At 42.4% G+C, this 22,551-nt stretch overlaps 1 protein-coding gene and 1 long non-coding RNA gene across 2 annotated transcripts in view; one reads left to right on the top strand and one right to left on the bottom strand.

The window, feature by feature from the left end:
• The first annotated feature begins 1,715 nt into the window (after positions 1-1,715).
• ankrd50 (ankyrin repeat domain 50) overlaps positions 1,716-22,551 on the top strand; it is a 32,350-nt gene continuing 11,514 nt past the window's right edge. Inside the window, exons 1-3 of the mRNA XM_088294247.1 lie at positions 1,716-1,993; positions 5,324-6,265; positions 16,452-16,684. Coding sequence (XP_088150373.1) covers positions 5,739-6,265; positions 16,452-16,684 — 760 coding nt within the window. The 5' untranslated portion in view covers positions 1,716-1,993; positions 5,324-5,738. The remainder of the gene's footprint in view (positions 1,994-5,323; positions 6,266-16,451; positions 16,685-22,551) is intronic.
• LOC148338534 (uncharacterized) overlaps positions 16,441-22,551 on the bottom strand; it is a 42,309-nt gene continuing 36,198 nt past the window's right edge. The window contains exon 3 of the long non-coding RNA XR_015842910.1: positions 16,441-16,642. This is a non-coding gene — a long non-coding RNA (uncharacterized LOC148338534). The remainder of the gene's footprint in view (positions 16,643-22,551) is intronic.

Genomic DNA, 22,551 nt, shown 5'->3' with positions numbered 1-22,551 from the left:
CACATAATCGATGTTATCGCTTCCATGTTTTTGGGCCAGTACATGCAAACGACAATACAATATTTCATTTTGCGAATATTTTAATTCTATACCAGTGGTACTTGACCCGGACAAAAACCCACTTTTCATATCATTTCAGATCATTCACAAAGGCTTTGAATGAAAGTCCTTTGTCCACAAAAAGCTGCTCAATGCGCTTCAGTGCCTACGACTGTAGACTTTTGTAATAGACCAAGTATTGCAGCCAGCATGACAAAGACAAATTTGCAGTGATTATGTGAATTGGGCAGATTGCATACACGCACGGCGCACAGTGTGAAAAAGTCAGAATAAGCAGCAATATGCGTCTTTGCGGTGTTCCCGCGGGGAGGAATGTGCTCGTAAGTTGGCTTGTGCTGACAGACGAGCGGCGGGGCAGCTCGTGGAGAAGCCGCGATTTGCTGAATGCACTACGAATTGGCAAGAGAACCCGCGTTAAAATTCAACCCCAGACTACTGGAGAACGGCAGAATGTATTTACATGAGCACCGCAGGCAAGCACAATTGAATGAAAAAATAATAATACATGTATTTTTAACGCTTCTCTGCCTCTCTGCTGTCCTTGTTGCATGCAGCATGAGTATGCGTATGAAAAGACATTTTATATATTTGGACTCATTTAATAACTGTGATGTGATGTTTTTTTTGTTCATTTTTATTGGTGTGGTACTCCAAATTTTACAATTTTAAAGTATGTCAACTAGCTAGCGAGCTATCAGACTTGCTTGCTAAGGTTGCCAGCATCACCCTATCTACTCTACCCATACATGTTAGATTGTACACAATATACGGTTTATAACATTATACTTAATATAAGAAATTAACTTTAAAAAGTAATGTGGAGAATAGTGAAGCTATAGCTAATAATTTACTTATGTGAGCTCGCACTAGCCCATCAATCTACAGTATACATATTACATACCGGAAAAAAAAAAATATATATATTATAACTTATAATATTTAACTAACTATAAAAAGGCATACATAGGTGTAAGTGGCCTAACACTTCCATGGTACGCTGATGCTAATGAGCTAATAGGCCTACGACTATTTAGCATATTCTAATCTTTCATTAGATCTGCGAATATTTAGCACTGACGAAAAAAATATCATTCTTGAGATAGAAAACAAAACTATTTATATTGTATTGCTGTTACTCAAACGTTTACTAAGTATAGTTTATAGCAAGTGCATTAGCAAGATTCACTATAGCAAAAGCTTATTTAACTACCTGACTGAACGATACATGTTACATGATGTAGCAAATTTATTAAACATATGACTAAATACTGATAAATAACAGTGTTGCCCAACACTAACCAGCTCACTTGCAACTTTATGTTGCTAGCAGCATCTGATCTATTGATACATTATACATAATATACAAATCACATTTTACAAACATGAACACGATAAAAAAAAAAAAACTCACCACCTCCAAAGTTCATTTTCCAATATGTATTAATATTCGACTCTTTCAGCATTCCAATAATGTAAAACACTGGTTCGAGACCACTACATATTGTTAAATTTCGATGTTATGTGATTAAAAACAACGCTATTACTGAAGCAGTGCGAGCCACAGCGAAAAGACTACAACTCCCAGCATGATCCGCGGCCAGCGTGTGTTTTGCATGCGGCGGACTGAAATCGTACTAGAGTGTTCGGGAGGCGGAGAGTCACAGTCGGCTCTCCGGGGGAGCTGTGTGTGTGTGTCGGCCGGGCAGCAGGAGGAGCCCGCACCGACCGGAGAGAGCGAGGAAAGGACGACGAGAAGAAAAGAGCAACGGGTAGGGAGAAAAGAGAGAGAGAGACCCAATTGAAAGAAAGACGCGGATGAAGAAATCGGAGCGTCGACGGTCGCAAGGCTCGTGTGAAGTTTGCCGCTTGAAACATGGACAGACGGGGTGTCGACTAGGGACAAAAACACGGCAGAGAGAGACGTCGGCGGGAGGTGAGCGACCGTTTCTGGGTTAAAACAGCAGCCGGGGGACGAGGAGGGAGGGACGTTGCTGGAAACCTCACATCTGGCTTTGTTGAAGTTCGCACGACGGGTATCGAACATCTGCACCCGATATTTGTTTTTTGTTTTTCAAATTGATTGTCGGTAACATATGTAGCTTGTTCCTCCAAAAAACGAGATGTAAAAATGTGGCTATGAATGGGCGAGGTTAGTATTGCTGGCCATACAAAAGACTTTGATCTGCTTTAACCTTCCCAGGACTTACGAAAACTGACCACTGACTCGACAGTGTAGTTATCTTTTGCAAACGCCGTGGGCAACCTAAGGCCCGTGGGCTGCATTTGGTCCAAAAGAGCGTTTGAGCCACCATGCAATTTTAGATTAAAATATGTCTACGCATGCTCAGAAATATTGATACCTCGCCATAAGTTTACAAGTAGAATGACCTACTTTACAGGCATTTTCTGGCTAGAGCAGTGTCTATGGGTCCTAAAATAGTGTAAAACAGTATTTTTTGCAAACTGAAATATTAATCATTGTTAAATACATTGTTCAGGTCTTAAAATGCATTTTATTATGTTATTCAGTGAAAAAGTAGACACATTTTTCATGAGCATTTAGCCTTTTAGCTAATTCAGAATCATATTCGGATTTGTCAAGGGATAATTTTGGCAGGTTGCTGCTATTAAGTAGTGTATATATAACACCAGAAAATATCTGTAATTTTTCAGGGGAATGCACCATGCTGTGGGCACATTTTATGTGTTCGAGAGAGAGTCCTAATCTTATTATTTTTCCCCTGAGTCTGAGTCGCGATCAAATATCTATCCAATACATTATGAAGAAAAAAGAGCATCAACATTGTCTTAATAATCTTCATTTTCTTTTAATTCCAATAAAGGAATCCCAACATAACCTTTTATATAGCGGTAAAGCAGCAGTGGTTCAAATCAAACAAACAAATTATTGTATTCTTGACTTTAGAAATGAAAACATTTTTAAAAATACGATCTTTTCCAGATACTGATCAACTGAAAATCATAGTGATTGCACCTGATTTCCGATCCCATGATCAAATCTCTCTCCATTCCAATTTGAAAAAGAAAATGTGATTCCAATTTAATATGTTAGCATAGCAGAACGAGCAGAACCATATTCAATTACGGCAAGGGATAATTCAGGTCGTTTGCAGCTTGTAAATATATCCAGTGCAATTTTTTTGCAATTTTTCAGACATTTCCAGACAAATACAAGTTGTCAGTAATTCTTTTAACATCAGAAATTCAATTAGCACCCATATAAAAGTCTCAATCGCTCCTAAAATCGACACTTGATCTTTACAGCCATCATTCAGAAGTGTTGAAATTCGCAAAATAATCCATATTTTCTGTGTGAATGTAATGTGTTACTACCATGATAGCATAACAGAGATCGGGATGATCCAAACAATTTCATTGTGACAATGGAGAATTTAGGCAGTTCAAGCAAAACAATAATATAAATATATTTATATAGAATCAATATTATTAATGATTAAATAATTAGTGACATAAAAATGAGCCCAAAGTAGTCTTAAATTGAGCATGATTGAAGTTGCAGCTATGTTGAAATACAACATTTCTTGTTATTAAGCAGAATAACCAGTATGACAATCTCATTCCGAAACAAGCACATGTGCGTGGGTAAAGTACGCAAACAGGTTTTCCTCATTTTGGACTCTGCAGCTGAGTGCGGATGTGAGCTGTTTGGGATTTAAAGGCGCATAGGAAGGAAGGAAGGAAGAAGGGGGGGGGGGTCACAGTGGACGTGGACGAGAGAAACTGCAAGGGACGCTTGCCAAGAATTCAGCTTGTTGTGAGCCAGGCGTGGATGTTTGCAGTGGAAGGGGGTGGAGGGATTGGAGGGGGTGGGGGGGCGGAGTGGTAAAGACACTCACACCAAGCATCACACTTAGTCATATTTAAACTGCTGTGTTGTCTTGTGGTCATACAACATGCTGGGATCAATAGATTGAACATACCAGTTCCAATTCATCTCCTTTGGTGTAGACTGCTACTTATATTAGCTACTCTTGCTAGCGCCTCACTAGCGAACCAACTTGATGGGACTCTCAGCCAAAGCCAGTATCAACCAGGTTTTTGCGAAAATGGGACTTTGGATCTTCTTTGACAGGTTTTGTGTATTTGAGTCATTTTGTTTGTGGAGCGAGGACCACAGTTGCGAAGAAGACTGAATGTAAGAATTGGTTTGTTTTAGGCTACATTTAGTGCTGTTACTAAACAGCTTTATGTGAACAAAAGGATGGATTCGGATCTTCCGGGGAAGGTGTTGAACATTTGATTATTTTTGTGTTGTTTTAGAAACTGAGAACTCAGTAGAGGTGGAGACTTATAGATTAGCTTCCTGCGCTAGCCACTGGCTACTCGGTTTAATGGACTCTCAGCCAAAGCAGGTAAAAACTGCTTTTTGTCAAAAAGTTAGATGCCAGTGCCACTTGTCGAGCAGGTGACTGAGCAGAAGCGTTCGTTTTGCATTTTATGATTTTTACTATTTTTATTAATTCTTTTATGCTTATTTTTTATTTGGATAGGTTTGTTTGACAAGAAATAGTCCAGTAGTGTCTTAGACTGCCACGTTGGCTTCCCGCGCTAGCAACAAGGCGAGCTCAATTGAACTTTCAGCCTGAGCTGGTATCGACCAGTGTTTTGGGAATTTTGGACTTTTGTTTGGATGTTTTAGGACATGTGTCGTATGCAATTTGACAAGAACGAGCAGATTGGAGACTGATGTTAGCTTCTAGTGTTAGGCTCTTGTACCAGACACAAGCTAGTTCGGCTTGATGGGACTGTCAGAAGAACCTTTTTGTGAACTAGTGACTGTGAGTCTGCTCCTTTGTGACTAGTGCCGTTTGAAAAGAAGGGGTGCTAAGTAAAGCTGTAGACTACTACGTTAACTTCTGATGCTGTTTGCTGACTGGTTAGCCATCCCGTGTCAGAAGTCTTGTGAGCTGAATTGTTGGCCATGTTAGGTTTCATTTAGCGCCGTTACTAGTTTTATTTTTGTAAGTTTTTACTTCTCATCCATGGACGCTTGAGAGGACTGTCACCCAGACCTAACTTTTTGTGAACAAAGGACTGATTTGGACCTTGAGAGACAATGTTTGACAATTGAATGATGATGTAAACTGCTACGTTAGTTTCACCGACCTGTTAGCTGCCATATGCTAACCACATGTGCGTACATTAAAAACAAAACAAACAAACAACAAAAAAAAAACACTGTGCTATATTAACAAAGCATGTGCTTCTGTCTTTTTTCCAGACACTTTTATACAAAATGCTACGGCAGCCTGGTCCATGTTAAAGTAATGGAAACACGACGTCTGGTGGTCATTGCCATGCATCTGTGGAAATACGCAAGCAGCTCACATGGCTAATCGTGTCGAGCCTGTCAGCCGATACGCTGAGGAGCGCCATGCTAAAGCGGCGCGAGAATAACAACCAGGAGCACTCTGTTCACACAGAGGGAAAACGCTGGAAAAAGTTGGTGGAAAATCTTGTTTTTTCGCCTCGTTTTTGATCCCCTGCTTTTTATTATTTTGACCTACATACGTCTGCGAGGCACTTACATTTTGGCCAATCACATCTAAATGCAGCCTACTTTTCTGTGAATAATAATGGATGGAATTCACAGCCTAGCACTGTGAGGATGTGAGCGGCAGAAGGATGGGAGCCCTATGAAGAGAAGGAGGACTAGCTGGAACCAGCAGAGCACAATGGCCCACACCAGTTTGCTGCAGGGGAAGCGCTTTTATTGTCGGGAATGGGTCTTCCACAAGATCCAGCATTGCCTTCAGGAGAAAAGCAGCAACCTGAGTGGGGTGACCAGCAACCCCAATAATCAGCTCCCTGGCGGAGGCGTGGCTAACCCGAGCAGCCTGACAGTGAAAAGTGGGAACTCCTGGGGGGTGTTGCTGGTCGGCGGTCCCGGCAGCGGGAAAACAGCACTGTGCACCGAGCTGCTGTGGCCCACGTCCACGCAGGGAGCCCAGCGAGGCCTGCACCAGCAAGGCCTTGCCTTCCACTTCTGCCGGGCGGATGACTCGGACACGCTGTGCGTCGCCGGCTTCATCCGCGGCCTAGTGGCGCAGATCTGCCGCAGTGGCCTGGTGCCGGGATACGAGGAGAAGGTGCGCGATCTGGCCGTGCAAGGCGCACTAAAGCCCGGCGAGTGTGAGCGGAACCCAACCGAGGCATTCAAAAGGTAACATAATACTGGTTCTTTGATTTAGTATGCTTAATTTTATCGCATAAACTGAAGTCAGTAAGTCATAAATAAGATTACAATAATAATGTAAACAAATCTGTATAAATTCATATACTGGAGCTTGTAGGTGGAGACTTTCTCTACCTCATCTTGCTCTTTCTTTTACGCCTTATCTCATTCGGGAGAGATCAGTGCTGCTTGGTTTGTTGTGGCGCAATGTGGTACTACGCTAAAGGCGCATGATAATAGGTTACATTTTTTTCATAAACGGAGGTTAAAAACATTGCGCTGATCATTTTACCACCCCCCTCCGGTTTCCACATAATGGTGGAAATGTGATTTTACCTCCAAATGTACAATTGCAAAGATGACCCTTCCCCCTGCCACCTCCTGACCCTGATGCACACCTCCCCCATTTTCTTTTTGACGGCCACTCACACTTATTGCATAGCTCCACCTCAGGAGCCGCATTGCATGTCGTGCCTGCATGGGTTTGGCATTCCGGGTGGGACTGTACTGGTATTTCTGTGTCATTTGGGCGAGCCTCTGTTAACAGACTCAAGCGCTGATAACTTGATAGTAACCGCACTTCAGGATGAAGCCTTGCAATGGATAACTGAATGAGTTTGTGTACTGCTTGTCATACTCCACGTGTGTGTGTGGGGGTGTGTGTGTACGTGTGTGTGCGCGCATGTGTATGCACGCGTTGAACACTCGCGTTTTTTGTCTCGCCATCTGCTGACGCTTGTTGCACACTGAATATCTCACACACACACACACACACACCCACACCCCCACGCACACACACAGGGTGGAAAAGTAGGTCACAGCAAGGTAAACCATTCTTTAAACGCTCACCAGAATCAACACACCTTTTTCTCCGCCCTCCCCCACCTGACACCCTCGTTCCCAGGGAAGCAGTTGTCATCTGGTCATAATCACGAGGCCTCATTTTACCCACGACTGTGACTCTAGTTTGACCCCCCCCCAAACACATAAAGCAGGTTACTGAAGAGGCTAAAATTGTTTGAACCCAAGCAGGATGCGCGTATTGGTAAATGCCAACTGCTTTGGTGCAGACAGCTTTTTCCCTTGGGACAAATATTTGTTTAAATGAAAACAACAGTTTAAAAATGTTTGACTTTAACTATTACAGAATGCATTAAATGAGCAGTATTTGGCAACGTTGAATAATCCTCGTTGGCGTACATGTAGATTAGAATTTGATGTATGGTAAGTAATGCAACTTGAATAAGAAAGTGGTGTGGAAAGTGTATACTTTGCTAAAGTAGCGACGTTGTTAGGGGTGTACACAATGTCCTGTTTTTACAACAAACCATTTTCAACATACACTCAGAACAAATCTTCCACTCTTAAAGTTATTCCTCTTAAACAAATACCCCAAACAACATTGTTTTTTTTTCAGTTATAAAAGCATTGTGTAAAGACCACCATAGTTCAAGACAGCTCAACACAGTTTGCTTTGTATTGTTTTTGAGCTAAATAAGCATTTCCTTGAATAAGGTCAAGTGTACCGGTAAACCCAATAATTAGGCTTGTTTTATGCAAATAATAGGAGCAGTCTCCCCGGTTGTCAATAATATTGGATATAAATTGCCACCCATGAATAATATGACGTGTCTATCTAATGTCACAGTTGCTGTCTGGTTTAAGAAAGCACAAACGTGACGCAACACATGCAAGCCCTGTTTTTTGCAGGCCACCATTCACAGCTTTTACTGTCATTTTCAAAAACATGCACTTTGAGAAGCCTTTTTTTTGTCTTTCAAGCTATAAAATGGCGTGTTTGTAGACATTCAAAACACCAGTATTGCTGTGCAAATAAAAATAGTGTCACGTTACAAGGCTAGTCATTACGCTTTATCTGTTTTGTTTTTTAGTACAGAGGCTCTTCGTACGACCATCCTGACAAACGCCGTTTCAAGGATACAAACTACATGCAATAAACTAGATTATGCAGGGGCATAAGAGTACTCTGTCATCACACGGTACAGGAAGGCGACCTCAATTATGCATTTGAGTGTTTTAAAATCATGGCCGAGAAGATATTTTTTTCCAAACAAAAGTTCACTGTAATTCTCATTTCACTCTCAACAACGACGTGTTCTAACGTACAAATTCTGGTTACATCTCGGCAATAAGAATGGGAATTCCCATAAACTATGGATCCTCATAAGCACTTTATTGAATAATCTCAGATGTGAATAACAAATTGGGATCATCATACATTAATTATCCCATCATTCTCCCTGGTGTCATAGCTATCTGCTTCGTGGGCGCCAGGATTGTTGGCTCTATTTGACGAAAGAATAAAAAAAGAAATGGACCGGAGTAAAACTTTATCGTTACTCCAGCGTGACAGGCCTTGGGATTAAATTTCACAAGGGGGTGCGCTTGTTTTGACTGCGCACTTCCAAGGCTACTCTGTAAGAAGTTAAACAGGTTGTATTTAGGTGAGGGTGTCGTTAAATAGTGATTTTTTTTTTCTTCCAAGAGTGTTTAGCTTCTACCAACCCCCGTCCAGCTGTAATTTTCAGCCAGTGAGTGCATGCCAGAGGCCCCTGCCAAATTCTTTGGCCTAGTCAAAGGCAAACAAGTCGGTTTGTTCATAGTAATCGCCAGTCGCGTGTTAATGCAGCGAAACTGGTTCAGACACGGGTTGACGTCCGCGGCGTACAAGCCGATCGCTGCTTTTCCCACTGTGTGCGCTTGTGGGCAAGCCAGACTTGAGGCATTTGGAGTGCTGATTTGAACCGTTTGTTTGTCCAGTCTGTACACATTTGCAATGTACCTGCACATTTCTCTTGTAAATGTCGTATTCTAGCTATGTGATCTAACTAACCACTCGCAAGAAAACTCGCTCCAAAGAGGCTGGTGGTGTGTTAGTCTGGCAAACAGGTCTGTGCAGTTGCAGGAGGTGGTTACGCAATTGCTGATTCACAAGCCATCAAACAAAGAAAAGTAGATGTCAAGGTTGTCACAATGATGTCATTTCAAGAAATAAAAACCCAGTGAGTGATGAGAATGGAGGAAATGCGGCAGTTGTGACAGGATAATTGCTATTTGAAGGCCTATTTACTCATCACTTGGTGTCTGAATGATGAGTTGGTTCAAAGAAAATTTAAATCACATTGAGTCACATTGTTTAAAAATGCTATGGTACAAAAATAAAATAAAATCACTCATTAAGGGCATGACTGTAGCGCAGGGATCCTTAAACTGTTTTAGATTTTACTTTTCCAAAGGCCTTAATTACCCTTAAAAAATATTGAAGGGTAAATCTGATGTTTAAATCAAATAAAAATGCCACAGATGTGTTTGGAAATCTTTTGGTCAATTTTAATATTTTGCTCTTTTGCCATAGCCGAAATTCTTACCAACTTAAGTCAGAAAGTTTAACATTGAAGAAATATTGTTCACTGCTTTTAATGTAAATGAGATTTTAAAAGGTCTTCACTGTGGCTTCTTTAAAACTAGCCCCTTTTGTGAAGTATTTTTCAAATTTTTGACACGTCTTCACGTTGTTTTGCAGACGTTTGTTCAGCTGTTGTAGTATTACGTTGCCACAAGACCTTTACGTTGACAGTCTTCCTTTTAAAGTACTTTACGAACTGATCACTTGAAGGAGTGATGAGAAGGTTGTTAAGAAAGACAAAAGAGCCTTAAGCGACCCTTCCGATAAAAAAACAAAACAAAATGTAGAGATGAGATTACACCCCCCCCCCAAAAAAAGTTAAGATGATTTGTGTTGATTGTTTGCATGACAACAGATTTTCAAAGCCTGAAAACTCTGCTCAAAGTTTTCAGTGTAGTTTTTTTTATGAGTATGTCACAAGCATGCTGGTAAACAACAATGCACATCACAGCTACACGACATGATTATGTGCTGAGGCGCTGCGCTACATCAACAACAAGCGCAGTAAACTACAATGATTGGATTTATATCCATTCATTATCCGACAAATAAAATATGCACCAGAGGTTTAGTGTAAAAGCAAATATGGAAAAAAGACTTTCCATAATCTTCCCAAGCAAATCAGACTGAACAGGTCCTAGCTCTTCCCTGACACACAAAGATCTTAGGCTCTCAGTGGAGATGTATCACTTCACCAATCAATTCATGGTCAACAATTACTACTTTCCTCTTAGCCAAGGCTTTGACACCATCTTGTGACATCTTAGGGCATCTTACAGTGTACATTAGTTATTTTTGCAGCTCTAGCTGTGAGAGTCATAGTCTCACATGAAACACCGAGACAATTATTCTCATTGTAAGACAGTCATGTTTAGGTTCTGTGCTCTGCGACTGGCTGGCGACCGGTGCAGGTTGATCTCCACCTCTTGCCCAAAGTCAGCTGCGATAGCCTCCAGCTCACCTGCGACTAAAATTTGTCAGTCACTCAGCAACTTAAGACATTTTGGGTCATGTTTTTTGTGCTGAGTTTCATGAATGGCATCTGCCTGGAGATCTTGACAAGATTCCTGATGAAAACATCATTGGGATCATGCATTTCAAATTAAACAATCACAAACGATGATCAAGCTTGCAATGGATTCCCAAACTAGTCACTGCAGCGTTTGGACTGGATTTTGTCAGTCACAATCGTGTTTCCAACAGCCTACAGGCCTCCTAACATGCTTTTTTCCTTCAGGACAAAAGAACTGGCTTCAAATGGGGGGTCCGGGGGGAATTAACGCAGTCATGTGGGCCCAATGAATTCCAGCACTTTTGTTTTTTGCTGATGGCACAAAAGTGTTTAGTTTAGTAGGTGTGACCTTATCTGGCTCCGCGGTTGGGCCCAGCTGAGTTTCTGCTGCACTCCACATGATGAATTGCTCGAGGTTTAAATTTCAAACCAAATGTTTTATACCATTTACCTTGAGAGAAATTGATGCCACTGTTACGATTATATACTTCAGTTAAGTTCATGTCGTAATTCTGGCAACTAAATCAGACACTAACAAGCTGCTTTGTTCAAAATGAACTGTTGATATTGTGTCAATTTGCAATGACTAAGTAGTCCCTCAACAACATTTAAGAGAACAGGCAAGTTTTCAGCTCATGGGAGCGAGACTAGTGAGTGGCAAGAAGCCAGAAATGAGAAGAAAAAAAAAACATCTGACATGTTTCCTCTTGGGTAATTGTGGGGAAATTGTACTTGTCACATGTTTTATCGCAGATTCTATGCAGAATCCAAAGCTGAGGATGTTTTCGGTTTCAACTTTTAATGGCCAGGCGTGGGTGCTTTGTGTATTTCTTTTCCACGCGCGTGTTGACTCCTCGACCGGGCGGCATTACTTTTTCAGGTTTAAGGAACACTACCCGTCCCTTTCACGTGGTGCACAGCAGCGGAAGATTTGCTGAAAATTAGGGCCATGTTTTAGCAAGCAACCAAAAAGAAAAAAAAAAAAAGTCTCCCACTTCCATCAACCCCCCTCTCTTGTGACGCATCAACTCCAGTGGAGCAGAATAGGAGGAATGGCAGCAGCAACGGTGCAATGATGACTCAGCATTCTGTGGCGAGCCTCTGTCTCAACATTACTGGCGGATATTATGAGAGTGTATAATAAATAAAGCTCATAAATGTAGTATACGGCCGAGTTCAGGATCATATTGCATGGCTTTAAATGACTAACCAACTTAAAAAAAAACTGAATTAGCTCAAATTGTTTGTATTTTCTGACAAGTCCCCCCGATGACATTGGTCCTAATAAAGTCGTTGACCTAGACCAAAGCGTAAAGGATAATCCAGACTTGGCAGGAAACTTTACCGGCCACTCAAAAGCGTGCGGCAGGTTTGCTGAGATTCCCACACGCCACAGTGTCGACAGGGAAACGGGCGGAGGTAGGGGGTGAGTTAAAAGGGGGATGAAATTTCAGATTCCGTTGGCAGCATTGGATAGCTCATCAGGAATGCGCACCTCGCCTGGACTGGGTTAGAGCTTGAGGGATTTGCTGTTGTTATCTGAGGCATGCGTGCTGGCAAAAAGGGCAGCATGTATGTGCATTTGGAAATCATTAATCGGTGTAATACATAGTATGACAGACAAATAAACAGACTAGCAGTAGTAACATAGTAACAACACACAACTTTTTACTGGAGTCTTTTGACAGCGTTTCACATGCAACTCCAGTTTGACCTACTTTAGCCATTTTGGGGATTTTTTTTTTGTTTTTTTGGGAAGTGTCAGTGAGAAGCTAAATCGAGATGGACACCATTCCAGATGCAGCCCTCAATGTTGTCTCCACAGAAATGAAAACAAAAACAAAGAGGTCTTTCCTATGTGATGGATCCCATGACTGAGCAATTAAAGACATCATGAGACTTCATCTCAGAGGATCACCAGACAGCAATGATAGATGGTGAATTTGGTAAATTTGGATTATTTTCTTGGTAAGGGCCAGTCATGGAAAACCAAACTTGGACTAGGGTAGGTCCAATTTGAGAAAGCTTAAGATACATTGAGGGAAACAAGATCCCTGTGAAGAATAGAGTTACAGCACTGTTGTCTCCCACCGGCTTTACTTCTATGTAAAAATAAATAATGAAAGAAACCGAGATGATTGACTCCCTCTGGAAAAAATGAAGCATGAGTCAGCAGGTGTTGTACTGCGTCTCCCTGACTACATGGACTGCCCAAAGTCTCTCCGTGCTAAATAAATAGTTGAATCAATTACCTAATCATCGCTGTCCCCAGTCCCTTAATATAATATTATTCAGTTTGTTAGTCTATGAAAACGGTGGATGTGAGCAAGCGTATAAGGACACAAATCCTTGGATTTATGCATCCAATTCTCAAAGCTTTCGAAGGGTATTCCAAAAATGTCACTGTTTATGAAATGACCTTAGAGGACAAGTATACGTATCAAGCGTCTTTCCAAAGGGACACTGAAAACGTCATAATATGCATGCCAGACTAGAAGTAACACATTTTTTCAACAGAAATGCTAGCATAGCCTTGTAGTCAAGATCACATGAACCAAGAAAAAAAGGCTTTGAGGAGTTGAGTCAAGTGCAAAAGCGGGTCAATGCATGTGTGTCACGTAAAGAAATTTGCAAAAGAAGAGGAAAAAAAAAAAGCTTGAAAAATACGACGAGATTGATTTAATGACAGCACTGCTGTTCTTGGAATTTTAGTCTTCTTTTTGAGACGAAGATCCCAAAAGTAGTCTGAAGACCACATCTCGAGTGCACGGGCGTCATCGGTTCACAACTGTCGGCATACAACGTTTTTGATGTTATAAACTGACGACTACCTTAATATTACATAACCCCCCCCCCTCATCTCTAATGTAGCTCCTGCTCAGGGTCATCCTTGTACTTTCATTTTAGCAGCCGCCTTTCCAATGAGCTGTCTTGTTGCTCTATACTGCCTTAACCGTGCTACTACCATCAGTCATCCCGCACTAGTGTGCGAGAGCAACATGACAGATGGTGAGTGCATTAAATGTCTTTCAGTCCATGTCTTCTGTAAAGCACTTGGCATTAACTCAGACATATGTCGAGGACTCCAGCGAGAGGCGCACACTCGGACGTGCTCGGCAAAGTGGCTTTTGTTGCGCTTACTTTGCCCCAACATCCCGCAGAGTTGTCTTTTTGTCTGCCGCTCTTCTCTTTTGACTCTTTGACGGCCCAAAAGTAGCTGAATTGCGCCAGAACAATGGTTCTTTGTCCGGCCCACTTGCTGTCACTGTGGATTTGATTGTCTCGGTAGGCAACACAGACACGGCTATTCACGCCCAGTCATCCCCGTGCGTGGACATTCCTTTTGGCAACGCTCCCAGATGGCACTGCAGGTTGTCCGCGGGCTGCAGCCATCAGGACAGATTAGCCGAGGAAGCCCGAGTAAGACCACAATGAAGCGGGGAAAATCGTCTTAAGGGTGTTAGGAGATTTGCAAAAGACGTGCACCAAAGAGGGAGATGTTTCATTTAGACTTGTTAAGATCGTTTCTGGATCAGTGTTACAAAACCTTTATTGAGCCATGTTTTGAAAAGTATACTTCACTGGCATCGAGCAGAATCCTCGGACCTCCAAAATCATCACTTTGCAGCAGACCCCAAAAACTGTTTGTTCAACCATTAACATTGCATCGTCAACGAGACAAAGCTTTTCTCAGCACTTTATACGAGTCAATCATTCGTAAAAATAACACCTACGCGTGTGGAGTATATACTATAGATTTATGAAAAAATGGTACATTTACCGAACTGGTCCGGAGGTTTTGCCGCGACGGCAGCGATATACTAAAAATATGATCTCGTCTTAATTGCTAACTCACAAATACTTACTGAAGTCGGTGTGAAATCTGTCTCTGTGTGGTTGAACAAAAAGTTATGATTCTGTTGTATGAATGGCTACAGGTGGATACACAGTTTAATTGTACTTTCTGTCATCTAGTAGAGAAGAATTTCATCGTTCTGCCTGTCACTGTACATTTCACTTGTCGATAGATGAGCAAATATATTTTCAGACCACCTCATCCAACCGGGTGGACGTTTGTATTCCTCAGATGGATTCCAATTTTTTACTCCCACTGATGAATGTATTTGTCAGGTATGTTTTTTAGAGGGTCTAGCCCAGCTTGTCTGTGAAATTCAGGTTTGCAAACCGCTGTAATGGGTAACAGATCCTTGTCGAAGGCGGCGATGCAACCGATTTGAGATCAGCGTAGCTTTTGTGTTGAAGATGAAGGTGAGAAGGTAAATGAGCTTGTCACGTCAATTATGAGCGAGAGGAATGTCAACACGTTGGAAGATATTATTTTGACATTAAAAGCCCTTCCTTAGTCTTCTTTTTTTTATGGTTTGAAGTGTCACGAAAGCAAACAATATCAAAGTGTTCTGCTTTGCATTTTAGTTCACTCAAAAAGCTTGTTTTCTCCACTTTTAGTTCAGAAACTGGTGTTTTGGGTGCAACTAAGCTACGTTCTTCTGCTGATGGCTTTGGAGCAAGTTCTGTTCTCTTGTTTCATGATGAGGCTTTGCAGGCAATGTCATATCCCAAACAGCACGCGTTACCTTGGAAGGTGACCGATTTTATCCGTGCAATGGATACTTGGTGCGGAATAAAAATGAACCAACCGAAGCTTTGCCTGCGCTCACGTTTTTGTATTGATTAATTGATTTGTTAGAGCCTATTTTTAAATGCTTAATTAACATGGGCCCTGATTAAAATGTCACCAACCTGAACTCCTCAGATCCTTTATCGTTGGCTGTTGAGCTAGAAGTAATTTAATGAGTCTTGGGAAATGACATTTTGCCCCGTTTTACGCTCGCGGCGCTCACACAGGAACAGAGGAGCTCAAAGAAGACTGCGGCGCACCAATGCGTTTGTTGACCGCTGCGGTTCACTTAGCATTCATGTGCGACATTAGCAGTGGAGCTTACAGATTCCATGTCTGGCTAGCAGCTTGCCGTTGCTGGAATGGTTAATGTAGCGTTTAAACAGCCAACTTGTGATGTGACGTCTCATTCCGAATGTTGTACGTCATGTTTGCTTCACTGCGAGATGTCGTGCCGGTCGGTTTTAATTCACAGTCCACATTCAGTGCCACTGTTGCAGCCAAATATAATATTACATATTAGTAATAGCATCTCAAGACATTAGCTCACAGGTCAGTACAAAAAGGCCCAATGAATTAGAAATGCATCTGCTGTGAGCCGAAATAAAGTGCAGTGGATAGAAAGGATGCGTACTTGATGCCTACTCAGGAACTTCTGTCCTTCACATCAGAGCTGTGTCTTGCTTCCACAGTTGTTAGGTGTTGCTTTAGTAAGTTAATCAAACTTTTTACATCCGAGTGCCCTTTAATGGGAAGAAATGTTTGACAAGACCCCCTTATAATCCTAATGCCATTTCAACATAACATCCATGTGCACTGCTCAAGGCCAGGGGAATTACAGTTATGAATCGTGTTTAGTTTGATAGTAAACTTTAACTGGGAGTGGCATTAAACAGCTTCAATCCTCCTTTGAGAACAATTGTTACTATCTACCAAATTGTTGCTTGTTGTGAAGTGAGTTGAATTGTGTTCACAGGCACCATTCAGCTTGTATCTCAAATCCGTGCTCACAAGTCTAAACAAAAATGTTGGCCAGACGCTTCGTATCAAAAAGCTCCCTTTATGCACTTAACTATTTCCCTCCATCCTGTTACAGATGTGTGCTCTTGCCTCTCCTGAGCGCCAAGCCGCCGGCACAAGCTCTGTTCTTGCTGGTGGACTCTGTGGACGAGGGCAGCCAACTAGGCGAGGCGGAACAGAGGTCGCCGCCGGGCTCCCCCAGGACCATCGCAGAGCTCCTCGCCAGCCATCACGAGTTCCTTCCGCCGTGGCTTCTTCTCATCTGTTCTGCACGGAGACAGAACAAGGCCATTACTAAACTCTTTACAGGTAAAAAGAAAAAAGAAATCCCCTCATATAACACTTGTTAGTCTTGACACTTTCCACCTGAAACCTCATTTGCTGCCAAGACCGTTCAAGTAGTATCTCGAGCATCTCGACGTGCCTGAATGACATCGGTGTCGCCGGTGCGGCGCTTGCCTGATGTCCTGTGACACCAGCTGCTGTTATCTTGTCAAGCCAGCAGCCGCCATCCCATTAATCAACACGCAACTCTGCCTTTCCAAAAGCTTTCCAGCGCCCAGGTCGTTTTTCCACAATGAAACTGATTTAACTGCAGTCATAACCCCACATTATGGCACCGTTTTGCATACTTTATTTTGGTTTACAGCCCAAATCTGGGCTTTGTGAAAATGTGTTTGGAACAATAACACATTATTCCAAGGTGAGAATTTGCAGTGTATTGTGTTGGACCGAACAATGTGGTGACAAGCTGCACAAAAGAAGTCGAGGAGACATCTTGTCTTTTGTCTTTCTGCTTTGTAGCTCCATTTGGAAGCCTCTTTGGTCACTCTGTCATTAGTCGTGCTCTGATTAAACAGGGGTTCTCCATTTTGGTTTTAACAGCAGTGCATATTTTCGATAAAAGTTCTTTTTAATTGTATAGATACTTAAATATTGATGCTTTTGTCTGAATTTACAGACAAATTCCATTCTGTAAAGTCAGAGCCTGTTTAGCTGAACACAAATCTGTTATCCTGTTGTATGAGTAATAGGTGGATAGGTTAAGTGTAGATTGTGCCATCTAGTGGAAGAGCATTTAATTGTTCGAAAACAGCAGTAAACAATTGGCTACAGTGGCAATTAATGACTCTCTAAATGTGGTATTTAGTTAATGGTAGATCAGATCAGTGTTGACTGGCTGGCAGGGACAGTGTTGGGGTCTTCGCGGAGGATTTTGTAGGTGTCCACTAATTGAATAAATTCACTGCAATTCAAGCCAACTCTATAACAATAATTCATCAAGACTTGGCAAAGCACGCATTTTGTCTTACATCCAAAACGTCCCCCTACCCTTCCACGCAAGTGTCGGTGTGTTTGCTCGATTCAATTCTGGATGGCCATCACAGCACAAAGAATCCTCACTCTCAATTTCCTACAGTGACCGCACAGATGGTCTTCGATTAGATTTTGTGTCTTTAATGTGGCATTTTAAGTCACGTTTTCCAGTGTGTTCAAATACTCACATCAAATAACTCAGGAGTTAGGTCCTTTAAACATGGCAGCTACCGCAAATCTTGGCCCGGACTATTGAGCTGCCCGTATGCTGCCGTTTTGGAGTTTTTTTTTTACGTAAAAAAAAAAATCTGTTATCAGCTGTTATCGTCCGCCGCCTTCGTTCTCGACCGCCTCCTTTCACTCTTCCTCTTTGATGACGGCTGGGCCTTCGTCAAGCTCTGCTTCAAATTGTCCGGCAAATGGTTGTAAACATTCTCGTCGAAGGGCTCCTTTTGAACACAGGAACTCACTCACCACGTGTGATTCCACCATTTTGAAAGCAACAAAGGCCATGGATTTTAATATCCTTCTTTTTGCATGTGTCGCTATGTGAATGCTTGCTCCTGGATGTGTTGGAGCGCCTCATTTACTTTCTTATTGAGTTTGTGCACTGGCACAACTGTTCATTGCGCACAATAGCCTTGGCTTTCCTGCTTTGCGGATGCTTTTAGCAGCGCTTTTTGTTTTGTCTGGATTCAGTCTTCCGCTCTGAGTTGACTACAATAATAATGACTGCTTCTTGAAGACATGCACACAAACAAAATAGCGTAACCCATTTTTCACAGACTGCCTCCATTCGTTTTTTTTTTTTAACAACAAAGCTGTGTTCCTTCCTATGACGTGGACATAACCCATTTTTGTACCGAAGACGGAAAACAAAATAATTTTCTCTATTGCTAAAGGGAAGTACTTCCTGGCCTTAAATATAAAACAATAAAATACTCCTTGGGTTGGCTTGCACAATGGAAGAGATGTAAACTCGGTTTGTGACTGTGGGTTACAACCATAAACCAAGAATCCCCTGTCTCGTGCTATCTCCAAGGTCAACCATAATTCATTCAGTGAGCCAGCCGACGTTTGATTTGGTTGACATTTTCTGGCGTATTTTTGCAGAAAATTATCATTGTTATTCGAAATGCTCCACATTTGAAGTCCTTCAAGGCATTCCACCTTTGAGTGTCCCTTCCAGAAAATGTTTTCAGGAGCCCAACTTATTCTTGTTGGTGATGGTTTGGGGTTCTGTGGATAAGTCTTGCAAAAAACGCTGAACCACAGGACCTTGACGAAGAATCCTTGTGAGGAGATGAAGCGCAGTTGTCTCTGGGAGTCTGACACATACTATCAAATATTAGTTGGAATTGACTTTTCTTGACAGAGATGACTCTTTACCACCCCCACTCCCCAGTTCCCGAGGGTAGCACAACTCTGGATTCTTCTTCTCTTGCTCAACTGTTATTCCTTGTGTCCATCTCACGCTTTGGAATGCGCTCTGGGAACTTTTCAACACCTCTGAGACCAGAGCAGGAAGAAGGAGGCTTTTCTGAGTCCGGCAGTAGAATGCCTCGCTTGCATCCGCTCTGCTTGCAAACAAAGACGCTTCTGTTTGTGACGATCAGGGTGCAAATTTGGATCTCCCGGGCACTTGCATGTTATGACCACTCATTTATGATAAAGCCCCAGACTTCCCCCGTGTCGAGCTAGGAATTTACAGACTGGGGGAATGTAAATAAAAACAGTATGTAGCAAATCTATGGAGAACATGCTGCTTTTTCAGCGCCTCCCCCTCTACTGAGTGCAGAGCTACTGTACAGTCTCAATAGGGGCAGTGGAGTGGAAACACTTAGGTGGCAATTTTGGTCAGGAGATGAGGAGAGTGCACGGCAATTTTACAAGGCCTCGGGGGCAGAAAGCACAGCAAAGGAGAGGGCGGAGACATGCAAGTCGGGCTTGCAAATGAAACGGTTTTTGAAATGTAGATCCTTCGAACTGAGTGGGTGTGAGACAAAAAAAAAAGTGGCGGTGAACATAGTCCAATTACTTGGGCTCCTCCCAACTGTTGGGATTTTCTTTGAGTCGCCAAGATTTTAAACGGTCTCCGTTGAAGTCAGAAACTCGAGAAAAATACAGTTCCCAATCTTTTTCCGAGTCAGTTTCCTATGTTTGACTGGATGCAAAATGCATCAGATTCTCTGCAGTCATTATAAAGAGAAGGACACGAAACCCTTGATGAAAAGTCTTTTCATGTTTTTTGAGCTGGCTATGAACCATGTGTGGCTTTCAGGTACTGAAAAGATGGGTAGATAGAAAATGAAAAGGCATCCACCTGAGTGAGCGCAATGCACTGAAGCTATTCATACACTTTCTTTCCCCCGCTGTAACATTTGTGCAATTTGTTTGTTTGAAAGTCAATTTCCTGCAACATAGCTTCCCTTCAGTCTGTTTTCAGGCTATTTAGTGGATTTTGTGCATTCTGGTTTCAGTCACATGGAAAACCGATCATCATCTTTCTCTTTCTCCTTTAATTGAGCTCTAGTTTGTTTGGCTAGGTAACAGTAACTAGAGCAACTGACCCTCTTCCAGCCATCAAGTTACACACTGTGGCTTCGTATTGGTCAGAGAGCGATCCGAACGGCAAATGGACGGACGCTGCACCATAGCGATGGAACTGCAAGTGGTAAACAGATGAAACCACTAATGGGAGTATGTGCACATGGCTAATAGTTGGTGCACTGAAGCCTGGTGCATTGACCAGATAATTATAATATAATCAAAACAATCACCCATTTATGACTGGTGAAGTATGAACATTTGTCGACGGCAGTAATAATCATCATACAGAGATGAAACGCATGAAGAAGAATCCTCCGCAAACCCTTTTTTACAAGAGGTTATTCCAGTTTTACACTGCTCCAACAAATTCAACGAGTTTTATTACCCCAATCAGGACATTCATCATTTGCTTTCCTCCGCCAATGTAATCCTTCCACAAACTTTGAACTAGCCGCACATTGAGACTCACATTAAATCCCCCCACCACTACGACCTCCCCCTGCAGTAATGAATCACAGCTGTAATTAACTCTGCGATATTGCAGGCTCGGGCTGGGGGGGAATGTTACTCAGAACGTGTGGCCGCTACTCATCTTGTGAGGCATGTCGGCTTGGGCGGGGTTCCTCAGATGACACAGTTTGACCCAAAACTAATCAGGTGGTCTTCCACCACATGTCATGTTTTACAGCTCTTTAGTCATCCCTGAGAGGAGCCATAATAAATTCCTATCTTTTGTACAGTGAAAACTACATGCAACAAACCTCTCAGAGGGAGCTTACTTAGCCCACCCTGGGAACAGCGTGATTCACAGCCTTCACCTCGTCGTGCCCGCTGCCGTGAATGGCGCGTTCTTTTAGCCCAAGCTGCCAAGAGACGCACCAGATTTACTGCAGACAATCACAAAGGAAAGAGTCTGTCTAAAGCGCCGCCGTTTCTCCCAAAGATGTCCTTTGTCATCGAGGCCCGCTGCGGAATCTTAACACAGCGCTGCCGCAAAAAGGTCAAAGTCATTTTTAACATCTCCGTGTATATACATTCCTGTTTGTGATTTTTTTTTTTGGGTTGTCAGCCGCCTCATTTGGAGGTCACCGCAAGAGCATCTGGCACGCTGACAACACAAATAGTCGTAAAGCAGCAATATTGTTTTACTTCTTCTCGACAGCAGGAATGTTCCCCCAAGAGAGACAAGGATGCCATAATCACTTATTTAGATGATGGAGACGTCCCAACGCAAAAGACTGACTGTATCTAAAGAAATCAAGCACTTCATCGGGGATTCCACAGACTTGACAAATTAAGAGATGGGAAGATCATTTACGACAGGATTTTAATGTATAAAAACCAAAAGAAAATTATACGATTTAATGAGTGTCCGAATATGTTACACACATTGTAAAGCAGTCCCAAAAATGTCATCAACGTGATAAACCGTATCCGACAAGCGCATTTCCGTCCAACATTTGTGCACGAGATGTCGTTTTCTTGGCTGCAAGTCGACTACTACACGAGATGATCTGAAGACCGTAATCCTGTCTGAATACAGTAATTTCACCAGCATGCAGTCTGACGGCTGGTTAAATTACAGGCCCACCAACGCCACTGCAGGGACATGGCAGGCGAATCTGTGTGATGCCCTTTGGTATGTGGCATATCTCTGCCAAGTACTTAGGCAGAGCGTTTTTATGGTTCTGGAGCAGTTAGGCAGAGGTAGACTTGTTGGATTATTCTTTAATTAAAGGGTGTTATAATTAGGTCTTAATTAGACTTTAGTATGGATAACTACAGAGGGGATTCCTGGAACATTCTGCCTGTTCTTGCTCTCGTTGCTTTTAAGTAGATCTTTTCTGCCTTATGACCTGCCTGCCAATGATAACTCTGCACTGATTTTTCCCTTGCTGTTGCTAATTTTTTGTCTAGATAGAATCTTCCTGGCGTTGGTTTGTCTGGATAGGATGAATGAAATGCGATGTGCATATTTGTTGTGGCAATGATCGGAATCGTGGCGGAACGCTTTAAACCTGGTCGGCGGGAAGTCAGAGAGTGTATCGATGAACAAAAGCACAAGGCCAAGCAGAAAGAAATCTGATCCTGAGTGGGGTCGAAAGTCTCAGCACTCCCAGGTTTTTCACACCTCGAGTGGGAGAAGAGTTGTATGTTGTAAGGAAATGTGACACTGACTGACATCTTATGTCAGATTCCTATTGGTTAGCTTGAAATTAGATGCATGCATTCATAATTGTGAGCTTTAGTCAGGAAATTGTTCTAGCATAGCCGACATACAGCGTTTGGAATCTGCACATTGAAGTAGT

The sequence above is a fragment of the Idiotropiscis lumnitzeri genome, chromosome 4 (genome assembly GCF_059441095.1).
Source record: "Idiotropiscis lumnitzeri isolate Australia: NSW breed Sydney's pygmy pipehorse chromosome 4, RoL_Ilum_1.0, whole genome shotgun sequence".
In the NCBI taxonomy this organism is placed as follows: Eukaryota; Metazoa; Chordata; class Actinopteri; order Syngnathiformes; family Syngnathidae; genus Idiotropiscis; species Idiotropiscis lumnitzeri.
The sequence above is the reverse complement of the archived record's forward strand: the minus strand, read 5'-3'. Positions and strand labels throughout refer to the sequence as shown.